We start from the raw sequence: 22,796 nt of genomic DNA on the forward strand, positions 1-22,796 counted from the left end.
AGTTAGGGGTACCGGCTTTCTGCACAATTGAAAATCCACATATAACTTTGGATTCCTCAAAAACTATACTACCAAAAGCCTAATATTGACCGGAAGCCTTACAAATAGTCGATTAACACATATTTTATATATTATATGAATTATAATCTGTATTCTTACAATAAAGTAAGCTAGAGAAAAGAAACTGTTAAGAAAATCATAAGAGCCCTAGCTAGTTTGGCTCATGAATAGAGCGTAGGCCTAAGGACTGAAGGGTCCTGTGTTCGATTCTGGTCAAGGGCACATGCCCTGGTTGTGGGCTTGATCCCCAGTAGGGGGCGTGAAGGAGGCAGCCGATCAATGATTTTCTCTCATCATTGATGTTTCTATCTCTCTCTCCCTCTCCCTTCCTCTCTGAAATCAATAAAAAGAAATAAAAAGTATTTTAAAAAAGAAAGAAAATCATGCCGAAGCCGGTTTGGCTCAGTGGATAGAGCGTCGGCCTGCGGACTGAACGGTCCCGGGGTTCGATTCCGGTCAAGGGCATGTATCTTGGTTGCGGGCACATCCCCAGTGGGGGTTGTGCAGGAGGCAACTGATCGATGTTTCTCTCTCATCGATGTTTCTAATTCTATCTCTCTCCCTTTCTCTCTGTAAAAAAATCAATTATATATATATATATATATATATATATATATATATATATATATAAAATCATAAGAAAAAGAAAATATGTTTAGAGTATACATTGAAAAAAGTCTGTGTATAAGTGGACCCATGCAGTTCAAACCAGTTTTGTTCTAGGGTTAAACTGGATATCTATTTAGAATTCAGAAGCAACGTGGACTTTAGTACTTTCTTTGTAGTTTGTACAATCTCAAAGATCTATTTGTTAACCTCTTAACAATTCCTAAATATTCCTTTTTAAGTTACCATTCCAATCGTTGTTTTCTTTTGATCAGCGTTATCAATTGTGACCCATGATTACATTTCCTAGTTTTCCTTTGTCTGCTGAAACAGGCTGATCACAAGCTCCGAAAACATTTGTGTGAATACGTATAGGTCCTACCTGGCCTTTAACTTATATCCTTGGGATATAAAATCCTGCTGCCAATATCCCAGAGGATGGCCAGGACTCCTAAAGCACAGAGCGTGTCTCTGTGGGTAACTTTCCGTCAGCTGGAGGTAGAGAGAGCCCCAGGAAGGGGGCCAGCCGTGAGTAGTGTGTTGAAGACGTCACTTACAAAGTTGGTGAAGAGCTGGTCGCTGATGTAGCGATGCACCTTCTCGAACTGTTCCAAGTCCTTGTGTCCCTTCTCCATGCACACATCCCACATGCTCGCCGCAGCCACCACTTTCACACAGGCCGATTCCTGGAGCCAGTGAGGAACAAAGGCAAGTAAGGTCAAACAGAACTGGCTAGCCTTCATCATTCATTGCTTGGTAGCAGTCGGGGGGAAAAAGGGTTCCGAAATTAAATTTTTTCTCTGTGGTGTAGCATTTTAGCTTTGAAACAAGCATATTTTCATAAACTATGACTTATGGGCACAGGGAAAAGCCTAAGACTTTTAATTATGGGAAAATTGGTGAGGGCTTTTATCATCTCTTTTGTATTTCCTTATGTCCCTAATTTAAGGGTTTCTTAATGCATCAAAAAGTCAATTACATTGAAGTCAAGATGATTCCTGCAAGACTGTGATAATGAACAATCATCTCTCCTCTTCGCATCTTGGCTCATGATGTCACCTTCTCAAAAACAACTGCCCAATGCCCTCTGGGTAATGCAACCTTGCTTCCTTCACCCAAACTTGGCACTCCTGATGGTTCTTGCTGATTTTTCCTTACAAAAATACCCCCTTACACACAATGTAACTTATTAATGTGAAGGCAGCATCCATCTGTAATAATGCCAAAAATATGAAAAAATAAATGAATGCAGAGTAAACGCCTCCTGACTGATCCCGACCATTTTTAAATACCAAGTTGGTTTTCTTTGGCTATTTAAAACAAATGATGGGCATTTGCCTTCTTTATTTAAGTTTGAGGAAAGCATATTATTTTAATGTTAATTAAATAAAATCTAAAACCCCATTTATATATTTCAAGGGTAAATGAAGTCCCTAAGCCAAAACTATTCAGTGCCTCATACATTGATTTGATGTTTTATTTTACTACATTTTTGACCTCTTGTTTTTACGTCCTTTATCTGTACATATAAATAAAGCCAGGGTTTAGTTGGAAAGATAAAGTGGGGAATCTTTCTAATTCCACCCGAGTGGGGGAACTAATGTGACATATGATGTCCTCTTCTATTCTTTTAAAGTGATGTTGTCAAGTTGCAAAATATCAGTCCATATGCCAATGTGGAGACCAAATTATACAGTCAACGTCCCTCAGCTTACGTTCTTGCTGGCCCTCTCTAACCGCCAATCTATTAGCTAACGTTACTGCTAGCAGGGCTTTTCCGTTTTATGTCAGCGACACAACTTCAACATTTTCTCCCTTAATTTCCTCTATTAGCAGCCATCTGCCCATCAAATGGCTGTCAATGTTACATGTGTCCCACCCCAAAATGCTTCCACCCGTTGCTATGGAGATAAGTCTTTTAAGAGTTGGGGGCTCTAGTATACTTGCTATACATTTAGAAAACATGAAGAGAGAACAGCCAAACTGGGGTAGCAAATAGAGGAACTGTAGGGTAAAGTCCTCAGACAAGGGAATATATACTTAGTAGTTGTCCCAATATATTTTGGTCAAATCTCTCATTTGAAGCCAATGCACTCCTTAAAAGTTTTATCTAATTACATTTTTAAAATATGAAGAGGGAGAGTTTGATATTTAAAGGAAATGTAGGGGGCATTTCAAATCAGTGGGGACTACTCAATAAATGAGGATGACACGAAACCAAGATGGTGGCATAGGTAAACACCTGAACATCCAAAAGAAGGCCCAAGGCCCCACAGCAGCTTGCATTGTTCAGAGAGACCCAGAACATCCAACAGAAGGCCCAAGGCTCCACAGCAGCTTGCATTGCCGCCTTGCACAACAACTTCAAAACTACAACTAAAAGACAAAACGGACATCATCCAGAACCACCGGAAGACTGGCTGAGTGGAAATTCTACAACTAGAAGGGAAGAGAAAAGCACACTGAGACTCAGAGGAGCTGCGGAAGTAAAGGCAGAGGTACGGAGAGGGCTGGCAACTGAGTACGCGGCTGGCTTTTTCAATCCACAGGGAGACACAAGCTCCCGATTGCTCTGAACTCCAGTTCCGGGCGAGACTCTGGGGACCCAGACTCATACGGGGAGAAACTAGACTGTCTGGCAGCGGGTGGAACTTGAGGGCGGCTTTCTCTCAGAGGTGCTTGCAGCGATTACCAAGGGACACTGAGACCCAGGGTCTCTTAGGGCAGGGATGATGGGAAGCCATTGCTATTTGCTCCACCCTGAGACTCCACCCCACCCCAGCTGTGCACAGAGGATTTTGCATATGAATGGCCTGGTCCCTTCAATTCTAAACTTACCTATCAAACTGCAGCTGAGTCAGAGAGACCCAGAACATCCAAAAGAAGGCCCAAGGCCCCACAGCAGCTTGCATTACTTCACAGCTGGGCCTCATCTGGGCACCTCCAAAACCCAAACAAAGAAGAGGAATCTGCAGATCTCTCCATAGCTCCTGCTGGGTAGCCTCAGGCAGAGGCTAAATTAGCACCTCCTTGGAGATCCAAGAGCCAGTGTACCCAGGGGTCAGAGTAGGACCATCCAGATTACAACTCCTCAGATCTATAAAGGACACACTCAGGGGGAAGACTCAGTGAGCACCAAAGCCCCACTGAAGCAAGTCTTGCCTCATAAGGGTGTCTCCAGCACAGAAGTTCCCCCATCGTAAACACAGCTGATTCTCACAGCCAATTGACCTGGAGGTCAATTCCTCCCAGTGATACCAACAACAACCATGGCTTAACTACAACAAGACTGTGCACACAGCCCACAAAGGAGTGCACCAAGAGTGTCCACCTCAGGTAACTGGGGAGGCAGAGCCACTGGGCCCTATAGGACACCTAGCACACAAAGCCACTCTATCAATTCAGGGAAGCAGCCAAAATGTGGAGACAAAGAAACAGATCACAAATGAAAGAAATGGAGGAAAGCAAACTACTGGATACAGAGTTCAAAACCACAATTATAAGGTTTTTCAAGAATTTTCTAGAAAAGGCCAATAAATTTAGTGAGACCCTCGAGGATATGAAAAAGGACCAACTAGAAATTAACCTTTTGCACTCGGATGTCGAGTGTGACTCGACACAGTTAGCATTAGAATAAAGGAATCGAGAAAAAAGCAAGCAAGTGCAAAGGGTTAAGCATACACTGACTGAAATAAAAAATAATATACAGAGATCCAACTGCAGACTAGAGGATCGCAAGAATCAAGTCAAAGATTTGAAATACAAAGAAACAAAAAACACCCAACCAGAAAGGCAAAAAGCAAAAGAATCAAAAAATATGAAGATAGTGTAAGGAGCCTCTGGGACAACTTCAAGCATACCAACATTCGAATTATGGGAGTGCCAGAAGAAGAGAGAGAGCAAGATGCTGAAAACCTATTTGAAGAAATAATGACCAAAAACTTCCCCAACCTGGTGAAAGAAATAGACTTACAAGTCCAGGAAGCACAAAGAACCCCAAACAAAAAGAATCCAAAGAGGACCACACCAAGACACATCATAATTAAAATGCCAAGGGCAAAAGACAAAGAGAGAATATTAAAAGCAGCAAGAGAAAAACAGTAACTTACCTACAAGGGAGCACCCATACAATTGTCAGCTGATTTCTCAACAGAAACTATGCAGGCCAGATGGGAGTGGCAAGAAATATTCAAAGTGATGAATAGCAAGAACCTACAACCAAGATTACTCTACCCAGTAAAGCTATCATTTAGAATTGAAGGTCAGATAAAGAGCTTCACAGATAAGAAAAAGATAAAGGAGTTCATCACCACCAAACCAGTATTATATGAAATGCTGAAAGGTATTCTTTAAGAAGAGGAAGAAGAAGAAAAAGGTAAAGATAAAAATTATGAACAACAAATACATATCTATCAACAAGTGAATCTAAAAATCAAGTGAATAGCCGAAACCGGTTTGGCTCAGTGGATAGAGCGTCGGCCTTCGGACTGAAAGGTCCCAGGTTCAATTCTGGTCAAGGGTATGCACCTTGGTTGCGGGGCACATCCCCAGTGGGGGTTGTGCAAGAGGCAGCTGATCGATGTTTCTCTATCATCGATGTTTCTAACTCTCTATCCCTCTCTCTTCCTCTCTGTGAAAAATCAATAAAATATATTTTTAAAAAAATAATAAAATAAATAAATAAATAAAAATCAAGTGAATAAAAAATCTAATGAACAGAATAATCTGGTGAATATAATAGAATCAGGGGCATAGAAAGGGAGTGGACTGACAATCCTCGGGGGGAAAGGGGTGTGCGGGGTGCGGGAAGAGACTGGACAAAAATCATACACCTATGGATGAGGACAGTGGGGGGAGGGGGGGTAAGGGCATGGGGTGGGGTGGGGTGGGAACCGGAGGGGAGCTATGGGGAGAAAAAAAGAGGAACAACTGTAATAATCTGAACAATAAAGATCAAAATAAATAAACAAACAAACAAACAAATAAATAAATAATAAATGAGGATCACAACTGGATAACCAGTTGTAAAAGAAAAATAAAGTTGAATCCCTACCTCAAACTTTTATATACTAAGGTAAATTCCAGCTCAGTCAGTAACTTTAACATTGAAAAATGAAATTATAGCCGAAACCGGTTTGGCTCAGTGGATAGAGCGTCGGCCTGCGGACTGAAAGGTCCCAGGTTCGATTCCGGTCAAGGGCATGTACATTGGTTGCGGGCACATCCCCGGTAGGGGGTGTGCAAGAGGCAGCTGGTCGATGTTTCTCTCTCATCGATGTTTCTAGCTCTCTGTCCCTCTCCTTTCCTCTCTGTAAAAAAAATCAATAAAATATATTTTTTTAAAAAAATGAAATTATAAATGTACTGGTACAGGGGAGATATTTGTTTTTTATTATCTCAGAATAGTAAAGGTCTTTTGAAGGGTGACATAGAACTAAGAAACCATGAAAGAAACATCTACTTAAACTACAAAAAAAAACTTCTACACAAAGAAAGCACTTTAAGCAAACTCAAAAGTCAACAAACTGGGGGGAAATATTTCTACACCATTATCTCAGACATAGGGCTATTTTCTCGAATGTCTACAAATCAGTAAGAAAAAGACTAATAAGTTAATAAATAAGTGCCCCCCCCCCAATATAAACAAATCACTGAAAAAATGATGACTTAAACATAAAAATATCCTCAACATCATTCAAAGAAATCAAAATTTAAACGTTTTTATCTATCTTTTAAAGACATTTTAATTTTGTTAACACTGTGTGTTAGCAAGGGATGGGGAAATCGTTTCATACATTAATATATATTTTCCACACATTAACAACATCTAGCAAAATTTACACTGTCATGATTTGATTTGGCTCAGAAAATCTAGTACTGTTGGTTTTTAAATATACTCATAGATCTGAAAATTATGTATCTACAAGGATATTCCTGTGCCAATGTTTCTAATCTTCTGCAACTACAATTTAAATAACTATCAACAAGAGATTCGTTAAATATATTATGGCATGTCTATACAATTAAACGTTATGCAGTTGTAAAAAAAGAAAAAGAGCAAGAAGCTCTGTGTGTGTACAGGTATGGACTGACTTCCAAAATGATGCTATTAAGTGTAAACCTAAGATGCTGAACAATGTGTCACATACACACACACACACACACACACACACACACCAGGCGAGAAGAGTCTAATAAATGGCGCCTGTCTCTATAGAAGATGACTAGGAGACAGGGACAGGGGGAATCATTATTTTTATTTTTTACTTAACCCTTTGGTACCTTTTGAATTTCATACCATTTTACTTAGTTTAAAAAAATTTTTTTTTTTTTAAAGCAAAGGACTTCTTTTTAAGAAAATTGTTTCATAGGATGAGATTTTCATGTGCGAGGGACAAGCGTGTGTCATATATATAAACACGTTCTATAAAATCCATAGACAGATTAGAAATATGAATAGAAAGGATTCTAGTCCTGGTGTGACTTCGTGAAGGAGACGCTGTCCTGGGACGAGGCGAGGATGCCCTGGGCCTGATCTAGCTGCTCCGGGCTTGGTTTGAACAGCTTTAGAGGCCTTCTGAAGGGCAACTAAGTAAGTTGGAAATGAATATTATTATTAGAAAGACCTCTACAGGAACTCTTCTATCTTTAAAATTGTTTAGACAAAATGAACTGTGATAAGTGCTTCTTACATAACTGGGAACAGGAGACAGTAAAAAGGTGGTGGGAAGATTGAGAGGGAGGAAGGGCTGGACACTTTAAAATTAATACAACAATGCTGATCTTCTAAAGGTTACTTAACTTTTAAATAAGCCTTAGGAATCCCGATAAAAAGCATGTCATGGCATAATGGTCATTTGAATCCAGACTGTTCAACATTCAACAACATGCTGGATGAAGGGGAAAGTGGACAGAATGGTGCCTATGGGATCCTAACCAGAGCAATGTCCTCACTCACCCGGATGTGCTGGAGGTAGAGAGACAGGTCTCGTATAAAAGATTTGATCAGTCTTTCCTGCATTCGGAAGTTCTTTTCTGTTTCTTCAAATGCTTCATCTCTTATCTGTTCAAAATAAACAAGTGCTGTTAGCTGATGTGAACTCTCCCTCAATCTACCTTATTGGCAAAAGTATCTTTCTTAAAAACACCTTTTGTTTACATTTTAAACCTTTGATGTTTCCCTGAATCATACTAAACTGAATTTAAACCCCTCTGCATGGCTTTGAGAGAGGGCCCCCTACGGTCACACCTTACCTCCTCCGGCCTGATAAAGACCCTGTGGTCTGGTGAGGCTGCTCTGTCCACCATTTTCCCTGGCACCTGCCACATCGGTTGACTCTCTGCCTTTAACCCTGTGTTGTTGCTTTGCCTGGTGTGCCCTCTCCTCTCTGCCTATACCCACCTGCCCTCCCTCCCCCTTTAAGGCTCAGATAAAATCTCTGGCCAACATGAAGCTCACGCTCATGGAGCTCCTGTTTTCTTGAGTACTACAGCATTTAGAGAACAAACTGCAAAGCTTAGCAACTGACTTTTTTTTCACTTGTATTTTCCCTTACTGGTACCGTGTATTTATAGTGAATGAAGACGGGAGACTTCGGATCTTCCCTCAGCACTGTCCATCATTCAATCCCTCAGACTTTACGTTTCCTTCTGTGCAGCATATGGTGTTGAATTTAGATGAGCTTTTAAATCCCTTCTAGCTTAATTGGTCTGCAATTTTAATTTTATCTCCCTAAATAAATTATAAGGCTTTTATGAGTGTCTAAAGCCACAATTATTGGCCTTCTGCTTTGCCTTTGTACACCCAGGCAGCTCACCACAGCATGGACAGAGGGCTGGGTGGGTGGACGGACTGACATCACCAGTAGCTGCTGGGTCCTGTATCCACCAGCCAGCAAACACCAGGGGAGGTACCAAGAGGGGAGTCATGCCAGCTGACACCACACAGCCTGCCCCCCGGAGCCTGGAAAAGCTGCCAAAGACATGCTGAACCTTGACGTGCAGGACCCTCACCTGGGGAGCAAAGCCAGTGAGGTGCTTCAGGTGGCTGCTCACTCGGTTGGATTTCTTGATGATGGAGTGGATGTTCAGTTTAGAAATTTTCTCCATGAGGCTATCTTCATCGCCCTTCCGGTACTTGAGGACTAGGGAGTGAGTCAAATTGGTGAGTTAGAAAGCTCTTTCCTGAGCATAGATAGACTATAAAATAAGCTACAAAGCAAGATTAACAACCCAAAGTAGAGCTAGTGCTCGATTTCAATGAGCTTAGAATGAGTGTAGACAAATTATTAATCGAAATCACCATTTATGGACAGAGAGAATACTCAAGAGCAGAGAGACACTGCAAGGACTGGAGAAGGTTAGCGACAAGGGGGAGAGGTAGCAGGTCTAAGGAAAAGAGCCTAAAGATTTGAACTCATGGAAACATCAGAGTTCAATGTCAGGATCTGTCATTTCATCAAAGTCTGGCCTTAAACAAGTCACTTAACTTCTCTGAGACTCATTCCTCTCCAATAAGATGTAGAAAGTAACAGTATTTGCCTTATAAGACCATCTTAAATGGTCTCATACACATGCAAATGAGATATTTATATCCAATTATCTCACAGTAAAATGCTATACAGGAGTTATTTATTTTTAATCACTGTGTCAAACATTAGGCACAATCTGCAGAAAAGACTGGAGCTCACAGTAGCAGCGTCATAAAGGGAAGGATGGGGGGCAGCAAAAAGACACACTTATCACTATGGAAGATGAAGAGGACATTACATCAGGAGATATGAACCATGATGGCTAGGTGGCCAGAAAGCTTTTCAGCCATGAGCAACATGACATATGAATGTGGGTGAATGGTTGAAGTAGGAGGCAGAGGAAATGGTTTAGGTAAAGTGAGGAGAAGAGTGGAGAACAGGAAAAGGGATTGCACTGCATTATAGATTCTTTGAGGATATCAATAATGTATCAGTTCAGCATGGTCACCATACTACTCGAATGTTCAAATTAGAGCCTTAACAAGACATTTGATGAAGAAGAAGAAGAAGAAGAAAGAAGAAAGAAGAAAGAAGAAAGAAGAAAGAAGAAAGAAGAAAGAAGAAAGAAGAAGAAGAGGAGGAGGAGGAGGAGGAGGAGGAGGAGGAGGAGAGGAGGAGGAGGGGGAAGAAGGGAAAAGAAATGGTTTAATTCATTCTACACTATAAAGGAAGAGTGAGTGGGTGGTTTGGTAACTGACTGCAGTGTTGCGGGGAGGTGCGGGGGAGGAAGGACGGGAGAGGCAGGTTTCTGAGCATAGGCAGACTGATGGGACCCAGAGATGGGGGCACATGGGGCTTTTCTGGAAGAAGACTGCAAGTCCTAACTTAAATGGAGACAGTGAAACACCTAACCAGACGTGCAGAGCAAACAAATGCAAGCACGGATCGAAAAGGATTGCTGTCAATGAGTTGAGAAGGCAATCACTCATGCTTGGAGGAACTCTGGAGCAGCCATTTTCTAATCAGTCTTCATGCCTCTTGGGAAAGACTCTTGCTGCTATAAGCTTTATCAGAGATGTGTACTTCCAATATGCCATGGTTGTGCTTTCATCATTACTGCTCTTTCTTCAGATCACATTTCCCCCAAATTCTACTACTGTTCCTTCATCACAACCCTATAACCTACCATCTGCCTTGTCCACTTCTGATGAAATAATTCTTTTGAGAAGAAGAACATTCTCAAAGGCATAGCTCCTTTGTAGCAACTATGCCGTTCTTACCCAGATCCTTTCGACGTTTATATTCATTAATGTTAACGTTGATTTCCTTGACTGCAAGGACTGCGTTGGTTAAAGGCATTTTATCTGGGTGGGATTCTGGGGTGGAATTCAGCAACTCCATTAGCAGCAGTGGGTAACGCATTACTCTCTGTACTGGTTTGATGAGGAAGGAGCCCAGGTTAATGTAATTTGTGCATCCCCTATAAGAGAAGGAAAAACAGAGCCTTTAGTCCACTGTCAATAAATAATACAGGACTCACAGGTAGTATCCTTTATTCCTAAGTAGAGCTCTGTTCTTTCTTCCTACTTTCTACTTTCATCCATTCATGTTTACTGGACACCTAATAAATACCAGGTAGGTACTGTTCCAGGTGCCGGGGATTTAGCAATGACCATAAAAAGTCCCTGCCCTGATGGAATGAGACTGGCAATAAACAAACAAATATCATATAAAGTGTCATTGGGTGGTAAGTGCTATGGAGAAAAATATAACAAGGTAAATCTACTTCTAGTTTTCTGTCTATAAAGGAAGAAAATTTAAAAATGAGTTTGTGCAAGTGGCGAGGGAACTTACCATTCGTTGTACAGGCTCCTATAGGGCAGTGAGCATGAAAAGAAAAGAGACAGCTGATTAGAGATAATGCTGATTTTCATATTTTTCTCAGAACATATCAATTCAACGTTAATACCTATTAGTTGAGCGAACAAAAATCACATGGGATAAAAGAGAAATTATGAATGTCTATGGTAGCATACCTAATATATTTTAAAAAGTTAGTAAGCCCCTAATTTCACTTTGATCTACTTAGATAAATACATTAACATGCCTCCCTAGGACCAGGAGAATCTCCCGATATCAAGATTAACTGAATTTGCCCTGGCCAGTTTGGTCCAGTGGTTAGTGTCGGCCCAAGGACCAAAGGGTCTGGGTGTGATTCCCAGTCAAGGGCAGGTACCTGGGTTGTAGGCCCAATCCAGCCTGGGTTGGGGCATGTGCAGGAGGCAACTGATCAATGTGTCTCTCTCACATCCATGTTTCTCTCTCTCTCCCCCTCCTCTCTCCATTCCACTCTCTCTAAAGATCAGTGGCAGGGAGGGTAGGGGTGGCAGGGGGGAGTAATTGAATATGCTCTTCTTATCTACACTCTTGTCTATTTGGACCAAACTACCTTCCTGGCTACTTCTTACCTCAAAATGCCAACTTAATACTTTGTATGTATCGATAGAAGTGCCTGAAATGGGTAAACGTACAAGCAGGATGCCACTTATGATTTTCATGATATATGATGGAAAAAGGCAAGTTACCTAATAGGTCCTATAATAATATATCATTTATGTTTAAAACAAGATGGACGATGGATATCATAAGCAGTATAGACATATACATGGGAGTGATGTTCAAAAGGCAGAACTAAAGAGCTATGATGGAAGTGAAATGGTCAAAATTCCTACTTAAGCTCTGCCACGGCGTCCTGAAGATGCTTCTGGATCCTCTCATCCTTCTCATAGATTTCCAGCAGTGAGGTGGCCTCGTCGTGATTCTGGCAGTAAACCTTGTATGTTCCCTCAAGCTCATCCCGGTGATCAAGAAACACGGGTCCTTTAAAATATACACATACAGTGTTTTTAGTAAATTTCTTCTCAGTCTCCTAAATGTAAGGTGTATAGGAAAACTTTGTCAGTTAAACCCTACCACAAGAAATGATGGTAAGGCTACCCATAAAATTAATAAGAAATTTCCATGTAATAGCTTAAAATACTCTTATTTAAAGCAAAATTTAAGAGACATGTTACCCGTGTATTTACTTTTCAGCACACACACACACACACACACACACACACACACACACACACACACAGCTGGTCCCTGAGACAGTCTCCAGCCCCTTTCAATGAGGCAGAGTAAGGGGTTTGCAAGTACTTTCCAGAGTCGTTCAAACTGTGGGTCACAACCCATAAGTGGGTCATGAAATTGACTTCACAGGTAATGATCAGCACTCATTTGGGAAAATAGAACAGAAAAAAAAATCAGATAACATTGGACATAGTAAAAGTAAGCACAGGCATACACACACATACTAGTACACGTATCCTGGGGCCTTATGTAAAATATTTCTTTCTGTGGGACATGTTAAAAATACTTTAAAAGCCAGTCCCTTTACATATTAATACATACACAGTCTCCTGGTACTTCCTTCTTTTCTCAACCTCCTCATCTTCTAACTCATCCAAGCTCTGAACACCTATCATTCTTTCCTTTTCCGCTAGATGCTGTCCTGGTTGTACTGGAATCCTTCTCCAATCAGGATTAGCAAATTAATTTGGTGCTGCTTTCTCCAGCACCCTAGATCACCTTGATTTTTGCTGAGCTACCCCTCTTTCCTAGTCATTTAGACTGCTTGGAAGGTACAGTGTTGAGAGGGAAAAAGACTTAGTGTAAGGCAGTTTGCATTGTATGCTGCCACTGGTATAATTTTAAAAAACAGGGATGGTGAACCAAGGTAGAAAAATATATATGTAATTGCTGATATATGATAAACTATCTCTGGAAGGAGATATAAGATAACTAGTGACACTCGTTGCTTCAGTTTGAAAAGAGCTGGGTACTGGGGACAGGTAGGATACTTTTCATTAGTTCTTTGTACCTTTCCGACTGTGTGCGATGTGAATGTAATTAAAATAAGTTAAATTTAAAATGTTAAAATAAATCAAATTTAAGCACAATAAAAATTTGCTTATGCAATTCATGTCAATCTGCCATTTGCTAGTGGCTCAACAAAGACTTAATTTCCCTTTCGCTGACTTCTCAGAACAGTCCCTCGTCAGATGTTCCAAATCTAATCCTTTATTAATTCCCCAGTGAAGGCACTGCCTGGCCTTCTGGTTGACCAAGACTGAAGCCCCTCAGCATGGTGCTCTCATGTAGTCTCGCTCCACCTCATGCACATGGCCACTGCAGGTTGTCCCTCACTTGTAAAGCTAAAACTCCTGCCAAGGTCTTGAACCATTGCGTTCCGAGGCCCTCTCCTCCACTATCCTCTGTGTACCTACAGCGCATCACACTCTGCTACCCAATTCCTGCTTGTCTTGGGGAAAGAAGTGGAAGGGAAGAAGGAAAAATAAACACAGTTGATATCTTATAGGGGTGAGATTATGGATATTTTGTTTTAATTTCCTGTTTCATTGTTGTCATAATATACAGGTAGTAAAATAAATTAGGAGAAAAATACATTCTGATATTTTCTATTTTATTAGTGCAACCCACTAAATTGTCCTCATGATCCACTATCAGGTTGCAACCATCAGTCTAAAAAACATCCTACTCAGTAATAACTAAAATTTATTCTATTGCTAAGATCCTATATCACCTCAAAGTAGGCTGCAGATAAAAGGAGAAGCTGAGGGCCAAACAACCTCTGAACTAAGTAACTAAAACTTCGTTTCTTAGCAAGGCCCTTCTCCTCCTGCCTTCTACCCATGAAGTTAAAAAAAAAAAATAAGTTGCTTCTGGAGCTCATACCTACAGCATCGCTGATTTCCAGATCGGCCAATAATTGTTTTGAGACCTTTATCACCATCTGCATATTTCCAAAAAGTCCCTCAAAATCAATGTTTGGTATCTGAGAAAGGGAAACAAACATAAAGATTCACAAAAATGAAATTAATAGCATATCATTCACATTAGAAACACCTCTTCAAGTATGATACAAAAATTGTTCAAGGTCAGCTTGGCCAGTGTGGCTCAGTGGTTGAGCGTCAACCTATGAACCAAAAGGTCACTGGTTTGATTCCCAGTCAGGGCACATGTCAGGGTTTTGAGCTCTATCCCAGTGGGGGGGGGGGGGGGGGGGGAGGTGCAGGGAAGGAGGGGGGTCGTGCAGGAGGCAGCCGATCAATGTTTCTTTCTCATTGATGTTTCTATCTCTTTCTATCAATGTTTCTCTCTCATTGAAGTTTCTCTCCCTCTCTCTCTCCCTCTCCCTTCCTCTCTCTCTCAATAAAAACATATTTTTAAAAAACCATTGAAGGTCATTTTCTCTCACTCTCACAAAGTTTCCAGAACAGAAACATCCAGCATTAGCTTTAGTGTTACCCTTAGTCCCTGATTCAACTATTCTCCCCATCCTCCTCCCCCACTACCTTAGTAAAATGACTGTGGAATCAATTTGGTCTATAATTATACTGGGATTCACATTCCCACCCGGTACCCAAAGCCTGATGGCACTGCCTACTTCCTGTAGAAGTTCTTGGAAGTGACTGCTCCAGGAAGACAAACCCAAACCCCGTCCAGGTGGTCAAGTAACAAGCAATAAGGACTACAAATCCCCAGAAACTGTGAACCTCTTTTTCTATCTCCAGCATCCAGAAAAGTACCTAACATAATATGCACATGACAGTTAACGAGTTTCCTGAACAAATCTTGTGCAATCAAATCAGTTGCTAGAGCCAGGAACCCAATCATTTCCAGACTTCATTATGTTATTATACAACCTTTCCAGGAAAGTGACAATCCAGACTCCCTGGTACTGTTTCCAGGAGCCAAATAAACAGAAAGGCGCTGGGTGTTACTGCAGTAAGTCCGATTAGTTAACAGTGGACTTGATAAGTGACAGGATACTGATGGCTTAAGTTGACCCATGTATGTTGGGACCCTTGAATTAAGCAGCCACAGACTTTACCCCCAACCCAATAAATCTCTGTGGTGAAAGCTCCCCTATCCTGATACTTTAGGCTTGGAGAATCATATTCAAGGTAAAGCTAACTTGCTCCCACAGTTCCCACCTGTGCCTGCTGCAGGGGTAGCATGATCCGCTCAATACACATTTCCAGATCCCGAACGTAGTCTCGTTCCGTCTGATGAAGTTCTTCTACCACCTTGGCTCTCTTCTCCAGCATCCTCTGCTCTGGGTTTTCAGTGGACACAGACCCAGAAGCGGCCACCGAAGATGAAGACTGGGAGGAGAGGAGCGTCATTTCTAGGAGGGAAAAGAGAACTGGTCAGCATCTCTCTGTGTGCTAAAGCAGGACTCTTCAACAACTTAATTAGAAATGAGCACAGTCCTTGAGAATCAAAGGCCGCACAATTGTCAACAATCAGGACATCTGACCCCACACGCCAGTTCTGATCATGAACAGATGAAGAGCTTAGGAGGCCATTCCTGCAGAGAGAACGTCTCCCCTCTGTGTGATACCATTTTTAGAATCTGCCCTTAAAGAGTAGCTGGCGCATTTTATGAGGACAAATCAGTGTCCACAACTTCCTTGGCAAAGAGGTCGAAAGAGCTGCTGTTCACATGAAGGACTGCTTTCATTTAATTAGGTATAAAATCCATCCCATGATCTCAGCAGAAGTACCCAGCTGGAGGTTAAAAACATTGATATGCACATTAAAAACAATATTATGGGGAACATAATAATGCCAAATAAGGGCAAGACAAGAATTAGGCAGAAATGATTCGTCGGAGATCAGGGTGACTGCAGGATCCACTATCTTCCAGTCTTGTGATGATGGATTAACATTAATATATGGCCCTAACCGGTTTGGCTCAGTGGATAGAGCGTCAGCCTGCGGACTCAAGGGTCCCAGGTTCGATTCCAGTCAAGGGCATATACCTTGGTTGTGGGTACATCCCCAGTGGGGGGCGTGCAGGAGGCAGCTGATCAATGTTTCTCTCTCATCGATGTTTCTAGCTCTCTATCCCTCTCCCTTCCTATCTGTAAAAAATCAATAAAATATATTTTAAAAAACAAACATTAATATATGGTGAAATATGCAAAAATTATTTAGATTCTCCTTATCAAAATATTAATGAAGTATCACAAGCAGGTTTTGTTACTTCAAGTGTCCTAGAAGATACAAATGTACTGTAAACATGAAGTTCTTTAATGGTATTTTTAATTAAATGAATCTTTATAGACCCACACTGCATGATCTAAAAATGAAAACAAATATGATCTTGTAGCTTTTTCATTTACCTGTTACTTGGATACACAAGATGAGAATTATTTATATGAGAGGACATTTGTTCATTAAAATGAACATTAAATACTAAAATAAACAATTAAAAAAATTTCAACAGTGAAGCAATCTCTGCTGTGTATTTCAAATTCCTTTAGATCAACTTAAAACAACTACGGATGTGGTAAGTATTAGTAAGTTTCAGTGTAATTACAAATTTTTTTCCCAGGCTTAAGATACAAAATACAAGTATTCAAACGACTTATGAAAACTCGGCTTTCACAGCAGATTTCAGTCTCCAAAATTCTCCCTCACTGCCTCTTCTCTAAGAATTTAGGAACTTCTATGGTGAAAAAGTGCAAGCCAGATTCGGATTTCTAAAAACCATTCCCCATTCAAAGGAACCAGAGTTCTATGGAGAAATGGCTAAGTCCAGGGTTGGGGCAGGGAAAGTATAGATGAGCCTGAAACATCTTATGGCAGAAAGTAAGGAACTGCTCAGGAAAATAAGGGGTTCGTGTCCAAAGGGGCTCCTGCTGGCCAAACTGGTACAATTTGAGAATCAAAACAAATAAACACAGCACTGGATTATAATCCATTGAATGAAATAAGAATCTATGAGTTCATATTGACAATATGTAAGTACATAAATGAGAGAGAAGCTCAATGAGAAAGCTCTATGGTAGAAAAAAATGGTAGGGTTTGAAGATGATCAGGGTATTTGCATAGTTTTGAATAAGTTATTAAAAATTACTTAGTAATTACAAAAATGAAAAATAGTGACTATATGGTAGAGAAATGAATAATATAATCAAAATTCAAATCACTAATAAGGGACAAATAAACATCATATATTTGCATATGTCATATCTGGAAACAACACTACTAGTATATCTCTGATGAAGCATCCCAATTAAAAATGCAATCTGAAAGGAACTTTGAGGAAACATCAGACAAACCCAAATTGATGATTTGTATTCTTCTAAATGTCACATCAGGAAAGACAAAGAAGGCCTGAGGGACCGTTCACAATCAAGACAACTAAAGACAAACAGATGTAATGTGATTCTGAACTGGATCCTGCCCTGGGGGGGGGGAAGGGGGATTGCTACAAAGGACATTATAGGTCAACTGAAATTGTAATACAAACTATAGATTATAGTAATTATTAAATCAATTCAAAATGTCCTTAAATGGCAAATCTATGTGGTCACATATGAGACTATCCATGTTCACACAAAATAAACACTGAAGCTATTAGTAAGGAACATGATATATGCAACCTACTCTCAAATAGTTCAGTGAAAAAAACCTGTGTGTGTGTGTGTGTGTGTGTGTGTCCACACTTGGATAGAAAATAAAAACAAAAACATGGCAAAATGTTAAACACTGGTAGATTTGAATAAAGAATATATATATTTGAATAAAGAATATACAGGTTCTTTGTACTGTTGTAATTTTCTGTAAATTTAATATTATTCAAAATAAAGTTTAGAAAGATAAAATATTTTTCTTGAACTTATATTTGGTAGAATGAATGACAAAATTTAAAACATATCTTATTTCATCAGAGTGCTAAACTATAGTTCTAAATTAATTGTAGTGTATATAAAACTTATTTTCAGCCCAGCAGGTGTTGCTCAGTGGTTGAACACTGATCTATGAACCAGAAGGTCACAGTTAGATTCCAGCCAGGGCACATGCCAGGGTTGTGTGCTCAATCCCCAGTGGAGGGGGCATGCAGGAGGCATGTGATCAATGATTCTCTCTCATCATTGATGTTTCTATCTTTCTCTCTCCGTTCCTCTCTGAAATCAATAAAAAAAATATATTTCTAAAAATTTATTTTCAATAGGCTCGTTTTAAATTTTTTTTGTGCAATTTCAAAGCAATAGAATCTCAGTCCCAAATATCTATATATATAAAAGGCTAATATGCAAAGTGTCCCCTCGGGAGTTCGACTGAGAGACCAGGGAGTTTGATCACTCGCTATGATGTGCCGCTGACCACCAGGGGGCAACGCGGAATGAAGGAAGATCCGGGCTGCAAAGGAAGCCCCTGGCCAGCAGCTGGAAGGCCCCGATTGGCCCTGATTGCGGGGCAGGCCTAGGAACCCTACCCGTGCAAGAATTTCATGCACCGGGCCTCTAGTAGTTTCTTAAGTGACAAGTTGAGAAAATTATTTTTGTTTATATAATTTTTCTGAGGTATAATGACATAAAACATTGTGTTCATTTCAGGTGTAAAACATAATGATTCGGTATTTGTAAAAGAAACTCCTATTTATACAGGATTGGAAAGGAAGAACACTTTTTGAATTCCTACCAAGTGCCATGCGCTTTACATATTATGTTCCTGAACTCATTTAATATTCACACCAATACTCTGAAGTAGTATTACTACTCCCATTTAATAGATAAGAAAAGCTCGGCTTTGAGAAGCTGACCAACTTGTCCCAGGTTATGTAGTGAGTAAGCAGTCTGGAATTTGAATCTAAATATATTTAAATCAAAATGCTACATACTTAATTCTGCACCATTTTGCCTCCCTAGCCTGGTACCTCAACTAGAAAAGGCCAGGAACTTATTTGCTTCAAATCTTAAAAATTCCCTGGGAGCATATAAGCATAACCAATGGATGCAAAACTCTGGGGGGTGGGGGCATATATGGGAGTGGGGTGTGGGGGGGGGGGCAATGGTAAGATATGTACACATATAATACCTTAATAAAAAAATTGAAAAAAAAAATTCCCTGGGAACTATTATCTCCCAGAAATCAAAGTTCTATAAATTAGAGTAGTTGAAAGCATGAAACACCAGCAAGTACTCATCAGTCAGAAGTCAACAACTTACATAGAGACTCAACCAGATTTTTATTTGTATCAAAAGAAAGAAAAAAAAATGTTAACACTTCTTTTAAACTACCCGCATGTCTTTATTTGCAGGTGAATTTATAAACGCTTGTACAGCTTTTAAAAAAACAAAACCAGACACACTTTAGCGTGATTAAAACCCCCTGTGGGATGTTTTTTGTTCAATTGCAGTTTCCCGGGCACCACTCCTGAGATTCTGATTCAGCAAATCTGGGTGGGACCCGGGCATCCGCAATTTTAACAAAATCCTAGATGTTTCTGAAGACGCAGATGACCTGAAGGCTCCACACAGGCTAATTAATACTTAAAGATTAAGTCAAACTAGAAATACCTGGCTTGAAAAGACTCCAAATTTAAGACTGTTTTCCCATTATTCCAACTATATCCTAAGAAAAAAGCTTAACGTACAATTTTAGTATCCAGGACAACCAAGTGCGAGAGGGCAGCACACCCTCAGCCAGCTGCGGTGGAGACGGGAGGCTTTGAACCTTGCACTTCCTCACTCTTCAGCCGGGGAGGCCCTGGGGAAGCCCGTTTTTACCTCGGGGCCATAGTTTCCTCCTCGGTAAAGGGAGGATGATAGCACCTGCTTTGTAGAATTGTTGAGGGCACCGAACAAGGTAATAACTCAACACCAAATTAGCCCTTTTCCCACGATGGGACAGAGAACACCGACAGCAGCAGGTTAAGGTAAAATGCACCAAGTGGAAAAGCCCTGTTCGGAACCATAAATTCCACTTTTCTTTAAGAACAATGAAACCTGGGGTTGAGGAAGCACAGGAGGAAGCTGTGGCCCAGCAGCAGCCAATCAATAGAACGTGCAGCCCAGAGCCACTTTCCTCCTGGGGTGGCCTGGCCCTTGTTAAGGGCTGGGGCGGACGGCACAAATTTACTTGCGGCGACAGAACAATTTGTGATGGTTTTTGTCTTTTGTTCCCCTTTCCAGCCCCCTGTGCACTCCCTCCCAGTCCCAACTCCACTCCTTAAGATACCCCACCTTCTCAGGTTAGTCCTTTGTCACCAGGCTCATTCCTCAGTGTGTTAGGAAGGGATTTGGTTACCCCACAGCTTCCCACAGCTCTCCCAACCACACTAGAGTTAAAGAGAAAAGCTACTCACTTCTTCCCCTGCTCTGAAAGTTGGCTCTGTCTTTGATAAAGAAAATCTTGGAATTTCCAGCCTGCTCGCAACCTGCACTTGAGCGAGAAGGAGGCTGACTATTCTACCTTCTTTTGTGTGGACTCCAGCAACCCCGGGAGGTACCTGCAGCGCCCAAAGGTCTGACTCGGTGACGCGGTGGGGGTACGGGTGCATCAACATGTTAGCAGGCAGGCCAAGCAGAATCTTCCCAGAGCTGTGGAATGCTCCTAGAGCCCCTAAATCCCCCAAGGCTTTCCCATATTTACATATGAATTGCCCCAGTCCCCCAGGCTATCAGAGCAGGGCCAGTTCTAAAGGATGGAGCTGGAATCCTCCGCTAACTGGACTGAGAAGCAGAAGAGGGGCCTTGCCTTTGCTCAGGCTCAACAAACACCTTTTCCTTCTGGCTCTCCTTTCCACGTGCTGAATAGTCACTACTCCCCTTCAGGGGCTGTTAATCCAAGAGTATTCCCTTCCTTTTCCTTTCCCGGCTAAGCGAGGCTGTGCGGGGTGCTCTCTCTTGGGAAGACTGCGGAAGGCCCATCTCTCTCTCCTGATACACAGGAGGCAAAGGTGGAAAGCGGGCAGCGGTTGTCTCCTCCGTCGGCACCAGGACCTCCCTGCAGTCCCTCTCCCAGGCCAGGCTCAGCCTCACTCTGCCAAGGGAACCGGACCCCCTACGTTAGGAACCTTATCCTAAAGCCATCAGAATGCAGATCTCTCATCTGGCTGGTCCCAGGGCAGCAGGAAGAGCACAGAGGAATTCACAGGGACTGGAAGCCCTGCTCACAGCTCACACTTCGATTTTAAAAGAAACCGCGGGAAAATGTTGCAGAAGAATATGCCATTTTTGGAGACAGAAACAGAAAGAGAGAGAAAGAGAACGGAAAAGAAAGAAAAAAAGAAAACCTGCATAAACCCCCTACATATTTCTATATATATAGGGGTGGGCAAAGGTAGGTTTACAGTTGTAATACAAATAGATAATACAATAATTAATAAAAGTAATAAACTCTGTTTCACATCTTCACAACTGTAAACCTACGTTTGCCTACCCCGTACATAGGCTATGATGTGTAAGTGTACAGAAAAAGGTCTGGAGGGAGAACACTCCAAACTCATCAGTGTGCCTCAGGGAGGGGACTGGGATTTGGGGTTGAAGGATCAATGGGGACTTGAGCTGAATCAGTACTTTTTAACCTCACAAGAATTTACTACTGCATTGCCAGTGATTTAAAACAAACTGCCCCTAATTAAGATCCATTTCTGTTTCTTTTTTAAAATATATATATTTCTTTATTGATTTCAGAGAGGAAGGAAGAAGGAGAGAGAAATAGAAACATCAATCATGAGAGAGAATCATTGACCGGCTGCCTCCTGCACACCCCCCACTGGGGATCGAGCCCGCAACCCAGGCATGTGCCCTTGGCGGGAATCAACCGGGGACCCCTCAGTCCGCAGGCTGACGCTCTATCCACGGAGCCAAGCCAGCCAGGGCAAAGATCCATTTCTGTTGGTGGAATTCTAAGCAATCCGAGAGAGGGCTTTCCTGAGTGGCGAGCCCCTGTGTTGTTGCTTCCTTCCATCCTTCTAGCTTTAAATTTTAGTTTAAAAAAGTAAGTATTTACATGGCACCTACCATGTACCAAGTACTGTTCTAAGCACTTTACAAATATTAGTTTATTTAATTCTCACAACGACCCTACAAACAAACCCATTTTACTGATGAGGGATGAAGAGAAATTCAGTAACTGGACCAGGAAGAGGAAGACTGGGATTCGAGCTCATGCTGGGCTCCCGACCAATAGCTGTTCTGCCTCCAGGCAAATCATGGGCGTTGTGACCTGGACTTCTACTTGTTTGTGGGTGTGGGTGGCCACCTGGTAGCCAATGATAAAACAGGACGATTTCAAAGCACAACTTCACCTCCATAGAGCTACAGTTCTCCCACCATTAAGACTGTGAACAACTATGTATTTAAACATCTGTGCATATGTTCATATGACTGTAGCTATAAAACCCCACTCAGTGTAATGTAAATAAGCCCTTAGCATAATTGAATCTGTGTAAGTGCCATCACTGTAAATATTGAATAGTATCCCAGATAATTTATGGCAGAAATTATGTGAAATGAAGGGAAAGGCCTTTTTTGTATCATGTCCTTTGATAGGTCTTTCTTACTGCCACACTGAGCATGTTCCTCAGGGACAGGAGAGCCCCCTTCAGGAAGCCTCAGCTCCTCCTTGGGAACCATGAGGAACCTGGCGCCCAAAAGGATAGGGCAGGAAGTAAAAACCTTTAGAACCGGCTTGACTTCTTTAAAAAGAAAAGGTAAGCTTTTTAACTGAGGAGTCTACTTTTAGGAATTGATTCTATGTAAGTAATTGGGTACGAGTACAAAGATGTAC

At 41.3% G+C, this 22,796-nt stretch overlaps 1 protein-coding gene across 3 annotated transcripts in view; it reads right to left on the reverse strand.

Annotated features, from left to right (window-relative positions):
- Positions 1–22,796, reverse strand: part of DNMBP (dynamin binding protein) — a 94,298-nt gene that overhangs the window by 10,655 nt on the left and 60,847 nt on the right. For all 3 annotated transcript variants that reach the window (XM_079793384.1, XM_079793385.1, XM_079793386.1), the window contains 8 exons: positions 15,200–15,393; positions 13,938–14,037; positions 11,870–12,017; positions 10,992–11,009; positions 10,418–10,617; positions 8,680–8,810; positions 7,625–7,729; positions 1,224–1,352 (listed from right to left, as the gene is read on the reverse strand). In XM_079793384.1, the coding sequence (XP_079649510.1) occupies positions 1,224–1,352; positions 7,625–7,729; positions 8,680–8,810; positions 10,418–10,617; positions 10,992–11,009; positions 11,870–12,017; positions 13,938–14,037; positions 15,200–15,393 (1,025 nt within the window). The remainder of the gene's footprint in view (positions 1–1,223; positions 1,353–7,624; positions 7,730–8,679; positions 8,811–10,417; positions 10,618–10,991; positions 11,010–11,869; positions 12,018–13,937; positions 14,038–15,199; positions 15,394–22,796) is intronic.

The sequence above is a fragment of the Cnephaeus nilssonii genome (assembly GCF_951640355.1).
Source record: "Cnephaeus nilssonii genome assembly, chromosome: 16".
Classification (NCBI taxonomy): domain Eukaryota; kingdom Metazoa; phylum Chordata; class Mammalia; order Chiroptera; family Vespertilionidae; genus Cnephaeus; species Cnephaeus nilssonii.